Consider the following 12636-nt stretch of genomic DNA (forward strand, 5'->3'; position numbering starts at 1 on the left):
TAAGAGAAGGTGGTTGTCGAAACCGATATTTCTCCTGTGTTAAAAACTGCTTATGTAAGAGAAACTTACTGTTCATTATAATATGCCAATTTCAAACTTCTGTTGCACGTGGAAATCACCAAAATCTGTTCTGAACATCGAAACCTCATTTCCTCGGGAACTTTCACGAGAAGAAATGACAATAATAATAATAATAATAATAATAATAATAATAATAATGTAATTCAGGGCTCGTGAGCAAAGATGTAAGTGGTCCTTCTCCCGCACGCTGTTAGAGAATGGGCCGGTAGAGAAATAGTTCGAAGGTGGTTCGATGAACCCTCTGCAAGGAACGTAAGTCAGGATTGTAAATAATCCTGTAGATGCAGTCATGTAGATGTAACAACGAAATTATGTTGTAACTCTCATGTCGCAATTAAATTTGATTTTGATATCGAACCTGTTTGCTCTTGATACTGAAATAATGAACAAAAAATAAATTTAACGCACCTATGCCTGAAAATAGTCATGCATAGATCAATAGCAATAAATTCTTAACTACTTGTTATGGTACTGCAGTATCTGCCAGCGTCTTCAGAAGTGGATATCGCATACGACTTTCCTAGAATGTTTGGAAGTGGATATTGCAGACCTCATCGAACAAAATTTTAATGTAACTTCGTAAAAGTTCCGTGATCAAACGATCTCAGTTGCTGGCGAATATTTGTGTGTGTGTGTGTGTGTGTGTGTGTGTGTGTGTGTGTGTGTGTGTGTGTGTGTTGCCCTTAGGTTATGTAGGTTAAGTAGTTCTATATCTATGGGACTTACTACGTAAGTAGTTTGGTCGCGTAGTTCGTATAGCCATTTTTTGACCTTTCGCGTAAGTTTTCTTTACATAAACGGCCCTATCTTTAGATTGCGTTCACATAGCTCACTTTTTACACCACCAAGAGACCGTATACCGTAGGAAGTGCGATACATTTCCGCTTTTATGTCTACCCGTACTCGAGGTAAATACCCAATCCTTAAAACGCAGACAGACGGTCAAGAAAGTGGAACTAGTAGGGTTCCATTTTTACCTATTTAGGTAAAGACATCTTAACGAAAATAGCTACGACAGTTACTGAAGATGAGGGCAGCATAAATAATTACCCCTACTCTTTGCAACTAGAACATTTCGAATAGTCGATACATCAGCATATTAATCGTGGCTACGATTTCAATCCAAATCACGTTTACAGGAATGCAAATGAAGTCCATTTGCCTATACACTTAGTAATTCAGATCCCAGTATTATTGTCACCGAGCATTCCCATTGCTAGCTAGCTTAAGAAACACTTCGGCTAATGAACGTTTTCTGGATGTGGCGAGTTTAATGAAGAATTCGAAACATTGTAGAATACGTTTGCCAGCGATGTACCCGTTTATTTCCTGCGGTTGTGCAGAATTATCCTACTACATTTACTCGCTAAGAACAGTATTTTGTTATTTCGATAAACATCCCGAATGGTTGTCACATAAGCGGTGACGTAAAGGTAGAAAATTCATGTCTTAGTCCAGAAAGCTCTATGCAACAAACTACAGATTATTATGCCATTTGCATTGCAAAATTGCCGGCTTATTCATGTCCGTTTGCCTGGGTTGTCTGCTAGCGTAGTGAAAGGTGTTCGCTACCGCAGGAGAGGTCTGGTTTGTTTTCGGTTCTAATCTCGATGGAGGCAGATACACTATCAGTAAAGCAATTTTAAGAAACTCTCGCGCCTCTAATCCGTTTTATTGCTACATTTGTTCTGTATCGGCGCCCTATGGATATCAATATGAAACTCTTAGATTTTCATACTTGTTGCTGCCTACATTTTCCGCTTCTGTCACTAACTGAATTGACTTAAGTGTGGCCCTGAATGATTTTTAACTGAATTTCGTTATAAAACTTCACGCATTACTAAATTTGCACAATTTCATGGGAGGTCAGCAGCTCTCTCCAGTATGACCGGCCGCGAAATGGTGTGTCAACGTTCAGATCAAATGCGCATAATATTTTGCTAATTCGTAACGATTTGGGGTACTTTGAATTTCAGCTTATTTTTATTAGTACAGTTCATATTAATTCTTTCGTTTGTATCTATTAGTATGTTAAACACAAGTAAATATGTCTTACACATGATGAAAACAGTCTGACTAAGTTCTGATAGTTTTTCAATTTCACACCTGTGCATAGTATGTTGGTAGCACTTCGTCGCCTTGCCTGTTGTGCTGTGTAGCAGACTTTAAAGCTGTGGGAACAGCATAACGAAAAGGCGAGGAGTCTCGCTCGTTTTGTCCCCGACAAAATGGTAGATATCGAAGTAGACGACAGAGGGATAGAGAAACAATTAAAATCGCTCAAAAGACGAAAGGCCGCTGGTCCTGATGGGATACCAGTTCGATTTTACACAGAGTACGCGAAGGAACTTGCCTCCCTTCTTGCAGCAGTGTACCGTAGGTCTCTAGAAGAGCGAAGCGTTCCAAAGGATTGGAAAAGGGCACAGGTCATCCCCGTTTTCAAGAAGGGACGTCGAACAGATGTGCGGAACTATAGACCTATATCTCTAACGTCGATCAGTTGTAGAATTTTGGAACACGTATTATGTTAGAATATAATGTCTTTTCTGGAGACTAGAAATCTACTCTGTAGGAATCAGCATGGGTTTCGAAAAAGACGGCCGTGTGAAACCCAGCTCGCGCTATTCGTCCACGAGACTCAGAGGGCCTTAGACACGGGTTCACAGGTAGATGCCGTGTTTCTTGACTTCCGCAAGGCTTTCGATACAGTTCCCCACAGTCGTTTAATGAACAAAGTAAGAGCATACGGACTATCAGATCAATTGTGTGATTGGATTGAGGAGTTCCTAGATGACAGAACGCAGCATGTCATTCTCAATGGAGAGAAGTCTTCCGAAGTAAGAGTGATTTCAGGTGTGCCGCAGGGGAGTGTCATAGGATCGTTGCTATTCACAATATACATAAATGACCTGGTGGATGACATCGAAAGTTCACTGAGGCTTTTTGCAGATGATGCTGTGGTGTATCGAGAGGTTGCAACAATGGAAAATTGTACTGAAATGCAGGAGGATCTGCAACGAATTGACGCATGGTGCACGGAATGGCAATTGAATCCCAATGTAGACAAGTGTAATGTGCTGCGAATACATAGAATGATAGGTCCCTTATCATTTAGCTACAAAATAGCAGGTCAGCAACTGGAAGCAGTTAATTCCATAAATTATCTGGGAGTACGCATTAGGAGTGATTTAAAATGGAATGATCATATAAAGTTGATCGTCGGTAAAGCAGATGCCAGACAGATTCATTGGAAGAATCCTAAGGAAATGCAATCCGACAACAAAGGAAGTAGGTTACAGTACGCTTGTTCGCCCAATGCTTGAATACTGCTCAGCAGTGTGGGATCCGCACCAGGTAGGGTTAAGAGAGAGAGAGAGAGAGAGAGAGAGAGAGAGAGAGAGAGAGAGAGAGAAGATCCAACGGAGAGCAGCGCGCTTCGTTACAGGATCATTTAGTAATCGCGAAAGCGTTACGGAGATGATAGATAAACTCCAGTGGAAGACTGCAGGAGAGACGCTCAGTAGCTCGGTACGGGCTTTTGTTGAAGTTTCGAGAACATACCTTCACCGAAGAGTCAAGCAGTATATTGCTCCCTCCTACGTATATCTCGCGAAGAGACCATGAGGATAAAATCAGAGAGATTAGAGCTCACACAGAAGCATACCGACAATCCTTTCCACGTACAATACGAGACTGGAATAGAAGGGAGAACCGATAGAGGTACTCAGGGTAGCCTCCGCCACACACCGTCAGGTGGCTTGCGGAGTACGAATGTAGATGTAGATGTGATGCTTCAGCGTGACGCTCAAAACGTGCAGTCTACATCTACAATTTTGTAATTATGTTATTCCTTGCGCTATCATTTGTCTTTAAGTTCTCAACAAACCTCATGTGTAGTGTCCTTGCAAATAATAAAGGCGCTCGAGTTTTTTGCGAATACCCGTCGGTACCTCGCTCTCTACCTATTAGAGTCCTAAGTTGACAAAGGAGCACTGATTTACAAGTTTAAGGTTTTAATGAGATGGCGATTCAATATACTGAGCGTGTTCACATGGCTGTTGCCGCCTCACATACGAATATTAGTGAATAGGATAGCGTCTCTTTAAATTTGGAAGGCATCAGGCCGGAAGGTGGGTTGCCTTTGCTATTCGGTAATAAAGTGGTAACATTTGCCGAGTTAAATCAGGTACTTGCTACTAGTGAGGGCTTCAGGTTTGCTGACGAGCACAATAAGGGATCTCAATCTGCGTCCATGGTTTCTAGAAGTGATGGTTGTCGTTCATCTCGTGGATTGCCAAGTGTAGGAGTTGTTTTCATTGTGGAGCCCGAAATCACTTTGCGTCAACTGCTAGGCCTGGGCCCGCACCTAATAACACACCCACACACCACCAGGTGCGGGCCGGAATTTCTCTGGGTGAACCTCCTGCCCGCTGTGTTCCTATTTACGGTGATCGTGACTGTTGGAATCGAGCAGTGAGACTGAACTACGTGAAACTGAGTGGTATCTCGAGTTCCGCAATTTCTGTGAATCCACCCCCATGAAAGCTAGCTCCCAGGGATCTCACATGGCCAAATGGCCAAGAGTTGCCCCTGGTTGGAGTTTGTCAGTCAGCGTTTTTTCTTGGCCGGTTCGATTATTTGTGCTAAGGAATCAGTCTGCAACCTGACTCTTGGGTTGAGTTGGGTTGTTTGGTGGAGGAGACCAGACAGCGAGGTCATCGGTCTCATCGGATTGGGGAAGGACGGGGAAGGAAGTCGGCCGTGTCCTTTCAAAGGACCCATCCCGGCATTTGTTGGAGCTATATAGGGAAATTACGGGAAACATAAATCAGGATAGCCAGACGCGGGACTGAACCGTCGTCCTCCCGAATGCGAGTTCAGTGTGCTAACCACTGCGCCACCTCGCTCGGTCCTTACTCTTGGGATGTGACTGGTTCAGTTTTACATATTGCCAGCAATACCTTTTATTTTAAATTCCGTCCGTCTTGTTACATAGCAGTCCGTTCTGTACTTAAGGAATTGTTCTTGCAAATTTCAGAACAACATCAGTCTGCTTCTCAGATAAATCATGTTGATCATAAGCGAGCTACCCAAGTAAGGGAAGTCTTAGATAAATTTCCTGATGTGCTAACGGAGCGTTTGGCGGTGACTGGTAACATCCAATACGAAATTCGTCTCACCGTCACCATTCCGTGCGTCATGCCCCTTACCGTCCTTCGCCTCCCAAAATGAAGATATTGAGGCGGAAGATCGATGATACGTTGCGCAACGAAGTTGTTAGATCGTCCACTTCCCCGTATGCTTCGCCTATATTTTTAGTGCCTGCACGACGGTGTGGTGGCTGCTGACTATAGTGTTCTCAATGAAAAGATAGTTTTGGTATGAAGCCCTTGCCTGACCTCTACAATTGTTTTATTTCGTTTGCCGGCGCCTGTGTTTTATCGGTCCTTGACTTGAAACAAGCGTATAACCAATTACCACTGAGTAATGAATCTGAACAGGTTACTGCGTTTTGCACAGACTGGAACATGTACAAATTTAACCAGGTTCCATTTGGCCTGGCCACTGGCGCTGCTTTCCTTTCACCCCTTCTGAGCCGTATCTTGGGCGATCTTAAGTTCGTGTGTGTTTACAATTATTTAGATCATGTCATCTATAGTCGCTAATTTAAGGGCCACATTTATATTGAGCAATTGTTACTTAAGACTTCGTTCACCTGGTTTGACCTTTAAACCTTTCAATGTCACCCTTGCTAGGGAGGAGATTTAGTTCTTAGATCATCTTGTTTCCTGGGACGCTATTAAGACACCGCCTTGGTTGTCTTGTTTGCTCTAGATAAATTCAAATTTTGTCTCGAGCACAGGGAGGTTAAGTTGGAAACCGACAAACAGGCACTGGACTGGGCCTTTGCGTGCCGCAGGAAAACGGGCAGGATAAGCAGGTGGGCTGTTCGCATTTCCATGTTCCGTGTTAAAGTCGCCAAAGAGGCACGGACAATCAGTAGGCCAATGCACTTAGTCGCTCTTTTGATGAGGGCGATAGGAATTGGCGGCTGGTGACTGACAGTCTGCCTGCCTGCAGTGTTGTGACTGGGGTACCTCAGCTCTTCACTGAGCTCAGGCTCAAGTAGGATCGAGATCACCATTTTGGCCTAATTAGGAAGTGATTGTCAGCTTTCGAAGAGATTCCCGGTGGTGTCCTATGAAAGGGTATATTGTGTAATAATGTCAGTAGGCCTGCTGAGCCTAAAATTTTTATACCCATTGAACTCATTCCCATCGCCTTCCACCATTTTCACAATTCGTTGGTAGTTGGGCACTTGGGCATCTAAAAGTCCTTGACAAAAATTCGAGAACATCTCACCTGGCCAACATTGTATAACGATGTTCGCCGTTTGGTTAATGTGTGTGGGCTTTGCAAGGCGGTAAACGACGCTCTTATTTGTGCAAGGGACTGCTACAATCAAAGGGAGCAGGCTCTCATAGATAAATTATCTATTAATCATGTGGGTCCTCTTCCGCATACTAAGGCTCGGAACCATTGTGTTGTAGTCGTTGGCGATGGTTTCTCTCGTTTTGTTTGGTAGATTTCTAGCACCAGAGTGCCTGGCTTCCTATACGCCATTTATCTGGTATATTTTCTTGGTTTGGACCCCATATGGCCCTTGAGAGTGATAATGCTACAGCACTCCTTTCTAGGCCGCTCTGGTCATTTACTGTGCGCAAGCTAAAATGAAATGGGCTAAATCCTTACTGTGGGTTAACTTTGCCTTTAACTCAGCCCAGCATGGGGCCTCTAACGCAGTGCCGGCGGAATTGATGTTTGCTTACCCTTTTCATTCGCCACTGGAATAACTACGGAAAATAGTTGACGATCTGAGCATGCCACTCCCATCATTAAACAGAATTGCCGTCAGGCCAGAAATAACATTAAGTTATCTCTCACCGTCAGGAGGAATGTTGCGATCACGGTAGGCTGCCTTTCTGAGGTTCGGTAGGGCATAACGTTTTGTCTGCAACTTGAATGTAGGCGGTGGTCAGCCTAGGGGGATCACTGGTAAGCTTGCTCCAAAATGTATTGGACCTTGTTCAGTCATCAGCTTTGAGTCTTGTCAACCTACTTGTGTGTGATAACGCCGCTCGGAAAACCTTTAAGGTCAATGTAAAACAAGTTCAACAGGCCAGCTAGTTCTTTATCTCTGTATTTCCACTCAGTGGAAGAGGAGAGTGGGTGCCCCCTGCGGTCCTTCGGTTTGAGTGGGGGAGGTTGAGCTGTGAGAGCGTCATGCTGTCTTTGAATCCTACGACTGACTGACGCCCCCGTAGGAGGCGTGATTGCCGGACAGATTGGCACTGTTTCTCGCTGTTTGCGAGTGAGGAACAGGCGGGACCCATGCGGCGGCTAGAAAGTTGGTGTTGGTGTTGGTGTGAGGCGGCAGCACGTATAGACCGAGGGCCGGTCTGTCAACACCGTGGCCATTGCGCCCTCCTCGCAGCCGTTTGCACAATAGCACCCATTGTGTCTGGTTTCTGGGTTTTGGAGGGAGAGTGCACCAAAATTTGCTTCCTGTCCTCTTGCCATGTGCAATTTGGGTGTTAGCTGCAGGTATAGTGCTTTTAATAATGGCATGTGCAGTATTAAAGAAGTTATGATGCGGTTTGTGTTTATTCTCTCAGTGAACCTTGCCTGTGGAATTTGAAAGCCGATATTTTTTTTTTTTTTGCAGTTATTGTAACCTATTTGAGGCATTGAGTGTAACTTTATGATTTGCTTTGTGATTTCTATTTATATGTGTAAAAACTGTCGTATTGGCAACTGGTCTGTTAGAACCTCCTAGTTAGTCTCGGGTTACACGAATGTTTACTTGTTTTGTCTTTGAAATGTTCCGCTCCGATTCTGACGCTTCTACTTCATGTGCACTGGTGTTTCCATTTATTGTTCCTTAGCTTTAACCCTTAACTGGTCCAATGAAAAAAAAAATTGCATTAATGCTTTAGTGAGGTCTGAGAAACCCCAATGATTGACAAGTAAATGCAATTATTTGTGATAACATCTTGTTTTCAAATAAGATACATATTATTAAATGTGAATGTGTAATACATAAACTGTGTGTATATTAATAAATTGTGTGTGACTACATGAACAATTTGTTTGCAACAGTTTATGTATTTGCCCAGACAGTGCAAAATAACATGGCTTACTTTACGTAATTAAAGTATCAGGTTTCATGTCCATCCATATGCTCGTTGATAAGTGCCGTGCCTAATGAAGTCAAAAATTTCCTTCTTGGCATCTACTGTGCTGTTGAATTAGTGCTATTGTCATACTGCAAGCCTGTTTACACCAGCAATGTCCAATATTGCTAAGAAAATAGCCATAGGTCATCCCCTTGCGCGTCTCCAAGAAGTGGATGTACCACACAGCTGGTCAGGGGTATCCGCCCCACCCTTTTTCTCATTGTAGTTGATTATCATTTCAGGTTTTCCGGCGTCTTATCTTATGGTCGTGATGCATGCTGGACAATAAAATAACTGCTTTAGACATACTGCAGCTCCAAGCTTTGTTCACATGTTCCGAAGAAGAACAAAGAGAGAAGATCGAATTTGTCTAGGCCGGCTGGCTGTCACTGTTGCCAGGATGGTGAGTTGTGTTTACAATTTCTCAGCAAGTTCAATGGAGGTGAACCAATTGTCAACAGTCACGTTACGATTTGTCCCTCTGATGGTTCAATTATTCACAGCACTGTTTGCGTTGGCACTGACATTTCTGCGAACTTCACTTTCTGAACCAACATAAATGAAAGCATTATTGATATAGAAGTCCCCGGAATCAGCAAGGCGTAGAACTTTATTTCCACATTTATTAGGTTTTTTTGGCATGTACATTATGAAAGAGCATCGTCCCCGAAATGGTACCAGCATTTCTTCAATAGTCACAAAGCTTCTAACAACAAAATACTGAATACAAGTATGGATGAACGCATCCCAAATTTCACGAATAGGAACAAGTTTGTGTTTCCCTTCGCTTTGCTCGTGTCTGGGCGCAGCGAAACCGCAAGGCTGCAAGAATGAACAAGAGTCTCTTTACACTCATAGTGGCCCGGAAGATCTCTTTACCTGTACCATCTGCAGCAAAAAGACTAAAACATCTTTGTTGCCTGATTTTAATACACCTGCCAAGTATAACTGTCCTAAAACTGCTTTGATTTTAATCATAGAGAATACCAAAACCTCAGCGCTATCTGTTGCCTAGATATAGAGCTACGTGTAGGAAAAAGTTCTGGGGTCTGTCATACCCCACTAGACCACTTAAGGGTTAAGTCCTCTTTGCTCAAAACGTACTGGAGATACTGTTGGATTAGCTTTTGATGTTTCGACGTTCTGATGTTTAGATTTCGGGTGGGTTTAAATCTTATGGGTCTGCAACGTCAATCACTGACTGTTGGCATGTTCTGAGATAAATTTGTTATTTCTTAAAGAGAAATGATGTGCTCAGCCTGGGTTCGCCGTTCCAAGTCTCCTATCCTTCGTGCATCCTATGTTTGGACAATTCACTACTCTTCAGGAAAAGCTGGCGAGTTGTCCTGAGTGCTCATCATATTTTGGGTGAAATATGTGTGTGTGTGTGTGGGGGGGGGGGGGGGGCATAGTTTTATTGTGCCTCCTGACCTTTAAGTGACGAAGATTTTGTCTTATTCGTCGTCTGAATATACAGTCAAAAATTTGGCCTCGCCGTAGTGAAGCGGTACTGATGCGAGCTCTGCAAGGCTTACGGTTTGTGATGTGCTTGAGACCTGGTTGTGATTAAGTTTTTGTGAAGATTTTCGGACACAAAAAGTTGTTTTATTACGCAAATGTATGATTTCGCAATAACTGACATCTTTCTGCCTTTCCTGCAACATAAATCACCATGTACACAACATCCTTTTCATTGCATTTCATGCAGCATTTGTGAGGAGAAGAGTTTATTTTACTTCTGAAGTGTGTGGTGGAGTTTGTTGCTGCGCTAAGTAAACAGATTGTTACGACGTCTCAGCAGAGAAAATGAATGTGGAACGTTTCCGCCGCCTATTTATTAGCATTCAGGCACTTCTTGATTATCTCCGGAAGGCAAATGAAAATCTCAAGAGGATGGTCGGAACGGCAGATGAATATTGAGAAAGTTGGACGAATATTTAGAAAAGGCAGAGGAGCGCTACGGTAACACTCAAAAATACAGACGATAGTTTCAAAAGGACAGACGAAGGTGTCACTGAACAAGACGAGAAAGAAATTAAGAAGTCGGAACTGGTAACGAAAATTATCATTGAAGATCAAATCAGTAATTTCTTCTGCTGTCGCATCTTACTTGTTCTCGCAGTGAGAGAAATAATCGTTGGATTATAACTGCTAGAAGTTTGATCTGTTTTAACTCTCAGTAAAAGACCAAGAAGCTGTTCTTGGGAGAGTCCAGATTAGTCGAGGCTAACGCTCGGTAACTGGAATTACCGTGAAAGAGACAAGATGAAAGAAAGAACAGGAAGCAAATGTTAATAAAAGAGCAGAGAGTTAAGTAGAAGATAAGGCCACAGCTGCTCAAGAAGTCGCAATCCAGATTAAAGAGCATACTGAAATGCACGATGGCACATATGATAAAGACGAGGTGGTTTCTGTGTCTGGTGAGCATAAGGTGCTGGTTAACCAGATGACAGAGGATACAGTTAACGAAGCATATTACGGAGCATATTGAACTGCAGGATATTACTGACGATCTAGAGAAGACTAGAATGTTGCTATGGGTTTCTTTATCAATTGCCATTTTAATTTGTAGTTCACTGTTGCTATCTCAGTTTACATTTTGCCATTTGGAGATAGTGAGTGGAGCTGTGGACATGTGTGAAAATACATAACTTGCCTTTATTAAAGTCAAATGAAAACTAGCGAGTAACAGGCCCCCTTAGAGTGTATCTAGTTATGAGTCTGTCCAGACACCTATATGCTCAGCAGGGGACATCCGTGAACGGCTTTGCAGATAACCAATGCTGACAATTTAAGGGCCAAGAGCATCGCTAATCACTACACTTTCTTTCATCAGCAGCACTGGTGCAACAGACATACCACCCCCCACCCCCAAATTAGACGTGAACCATACCGGTTAAGTCGGGAAAAAGTTACCGACCAAACATAATCGTAGGACCAGATATACCAGCTGTAACTGTCGCAATATTCAGTGCAGCATCACTGTAACTCTCGCAAATGGACGCGGAAGCAGTCAGGAGTATGTGCGACGCCGACACATGCAAACCAGTCAGATGTGCTCAATGTGAAGCGACCCACTTCGTTTAACAATTAACACTTAATTTTAGGATGAAAACTTTTTAATAATCCGCAATTTTTCCATACCTTGCAAATGTGAAAGCCATTAGTGACAGACGGAAAATGGATAAGACTATTTAGTGGGAAACTCAATGCAGTTCAATTTTACATCGGGAAACATTTTCGCTGGAAGTTGCGGTGACTGTTATTCGAGAGAGACAAAGTGACGTTCTACAGCTCGGCCCACCCCCACGCTCAAACCCCACCTGCCACGACTTTCAGCGTGTTGTTCGTGACACACCCTGCTGCCAATGCAGCATATTTCGCCACTACAAGAATTTTGCCTGATCGACCTTACTCTGTCTTCCTCGATTGGCCCGTACTATATATCAGCGTCACCTAGCTGCTCAAATCTAGGCTGACAGAAATCACTGTTTACACTCTCGCGGATGTTTTGGTCAGCTACAAATCTGGTATTTGTATTCTAAACTGAAGTATTCGTTGTAATTGCGAAAGAATATAGCAGGCTTCAGTTTCACAAAGCACCGACGTCCACACAGATAATGCGATCCCACTAATAGGAATTTGGTGTAGTTTTAATTGTAAGTGAACATGTGGAACGTAATTTACACTACAGCCAGAATGATTTGCACTTTTTCCCCTCCTGTGCGCGGCTGTCACCCCTCGAGTCACCCCTCGAGTCACCCCTCGAGTCACCCCTCGAGTCACCCCTCGAGTCACCCCTCGAGTCACCCCTCGAGTCACCCCTCGAGTCACCCCTCGAGTCACCCCTCGAGTCACCCCTCGAGTCACCCCTCGAGTCACCCCTCGAGTCACCCCTCGAGTCACCCCTCGAGTCACCCCTCGAGTCACCCCTCGAGTCACCCCTCGAGTCACCCCTCGAGTCACCCCTCGAGTCACCCCTCGAGTCACCCCTCGAGTCACCCCTCGAGTCACCCCTCGAGTCACCCCTCGAGTCACCCCTCGAGTCACCCCTCGAGTCACCCCTCGAGTCACCCCTCGAGTCACCCCTCGAGTCACCCCTCGAGTCACCCCTCGAGTCACCCCTCGAGTCACCCCTCGAGTCACCCCTCGAGTCACCCCTCGAGTCACCCCTCGAGTCACCCCTCGAGTCACCCCTCGAGTCACCCCTCGAGTCACCCCTCGAGTCACCCCTCGAGTCACCCCTCGAGTCACCCCTCGAGTCACCCCTCGAGTCACCCCTCGAGTCACCCCTCGAGTCACCCCTCGAGTCACCCCT

At 44.2% G+C, this 12636-nt stretch overlaps 1 protein-coding gene across 1 annotated transcript in view; it reads left to right on the forward strand.

Annotated features, from left to right (window-relative positions):
- Positions 1 to 12636, forward strand: part of LOC126355289 (mineralocorticoid receptor-like) — a 196076-nt gene that overhangs the window by 142379 nt on the left and 41061 nt on the right. The window contains exon 4 of the mRNA XM_050005578.1: positions 12013 to 12627. Within this exon, the coding sequence (XP_049861535.1) occupies positions 12013 to 12627 (615 nt within the window). The remainder of the gene's footprint in view (positions 1 to 12012; positions 12628 to 12636) is intronic.

The sequence above is a fragment of the Schistocerca gregaria genome, chromosome 3 (genome assembly GCF_023897955.1).
Source record: "Schistocerca gregaria isolate iqSchGreg1 chromosome 3, iqSchGreg1.2, whole genome shotgun sequence".
Taxonomy (NCBI): Eukaryota; Metazoa; Arthropoda; class Insecta; order Orthoptera; family Acrididae; genus Schistocerca; species Schistocerca gregaria.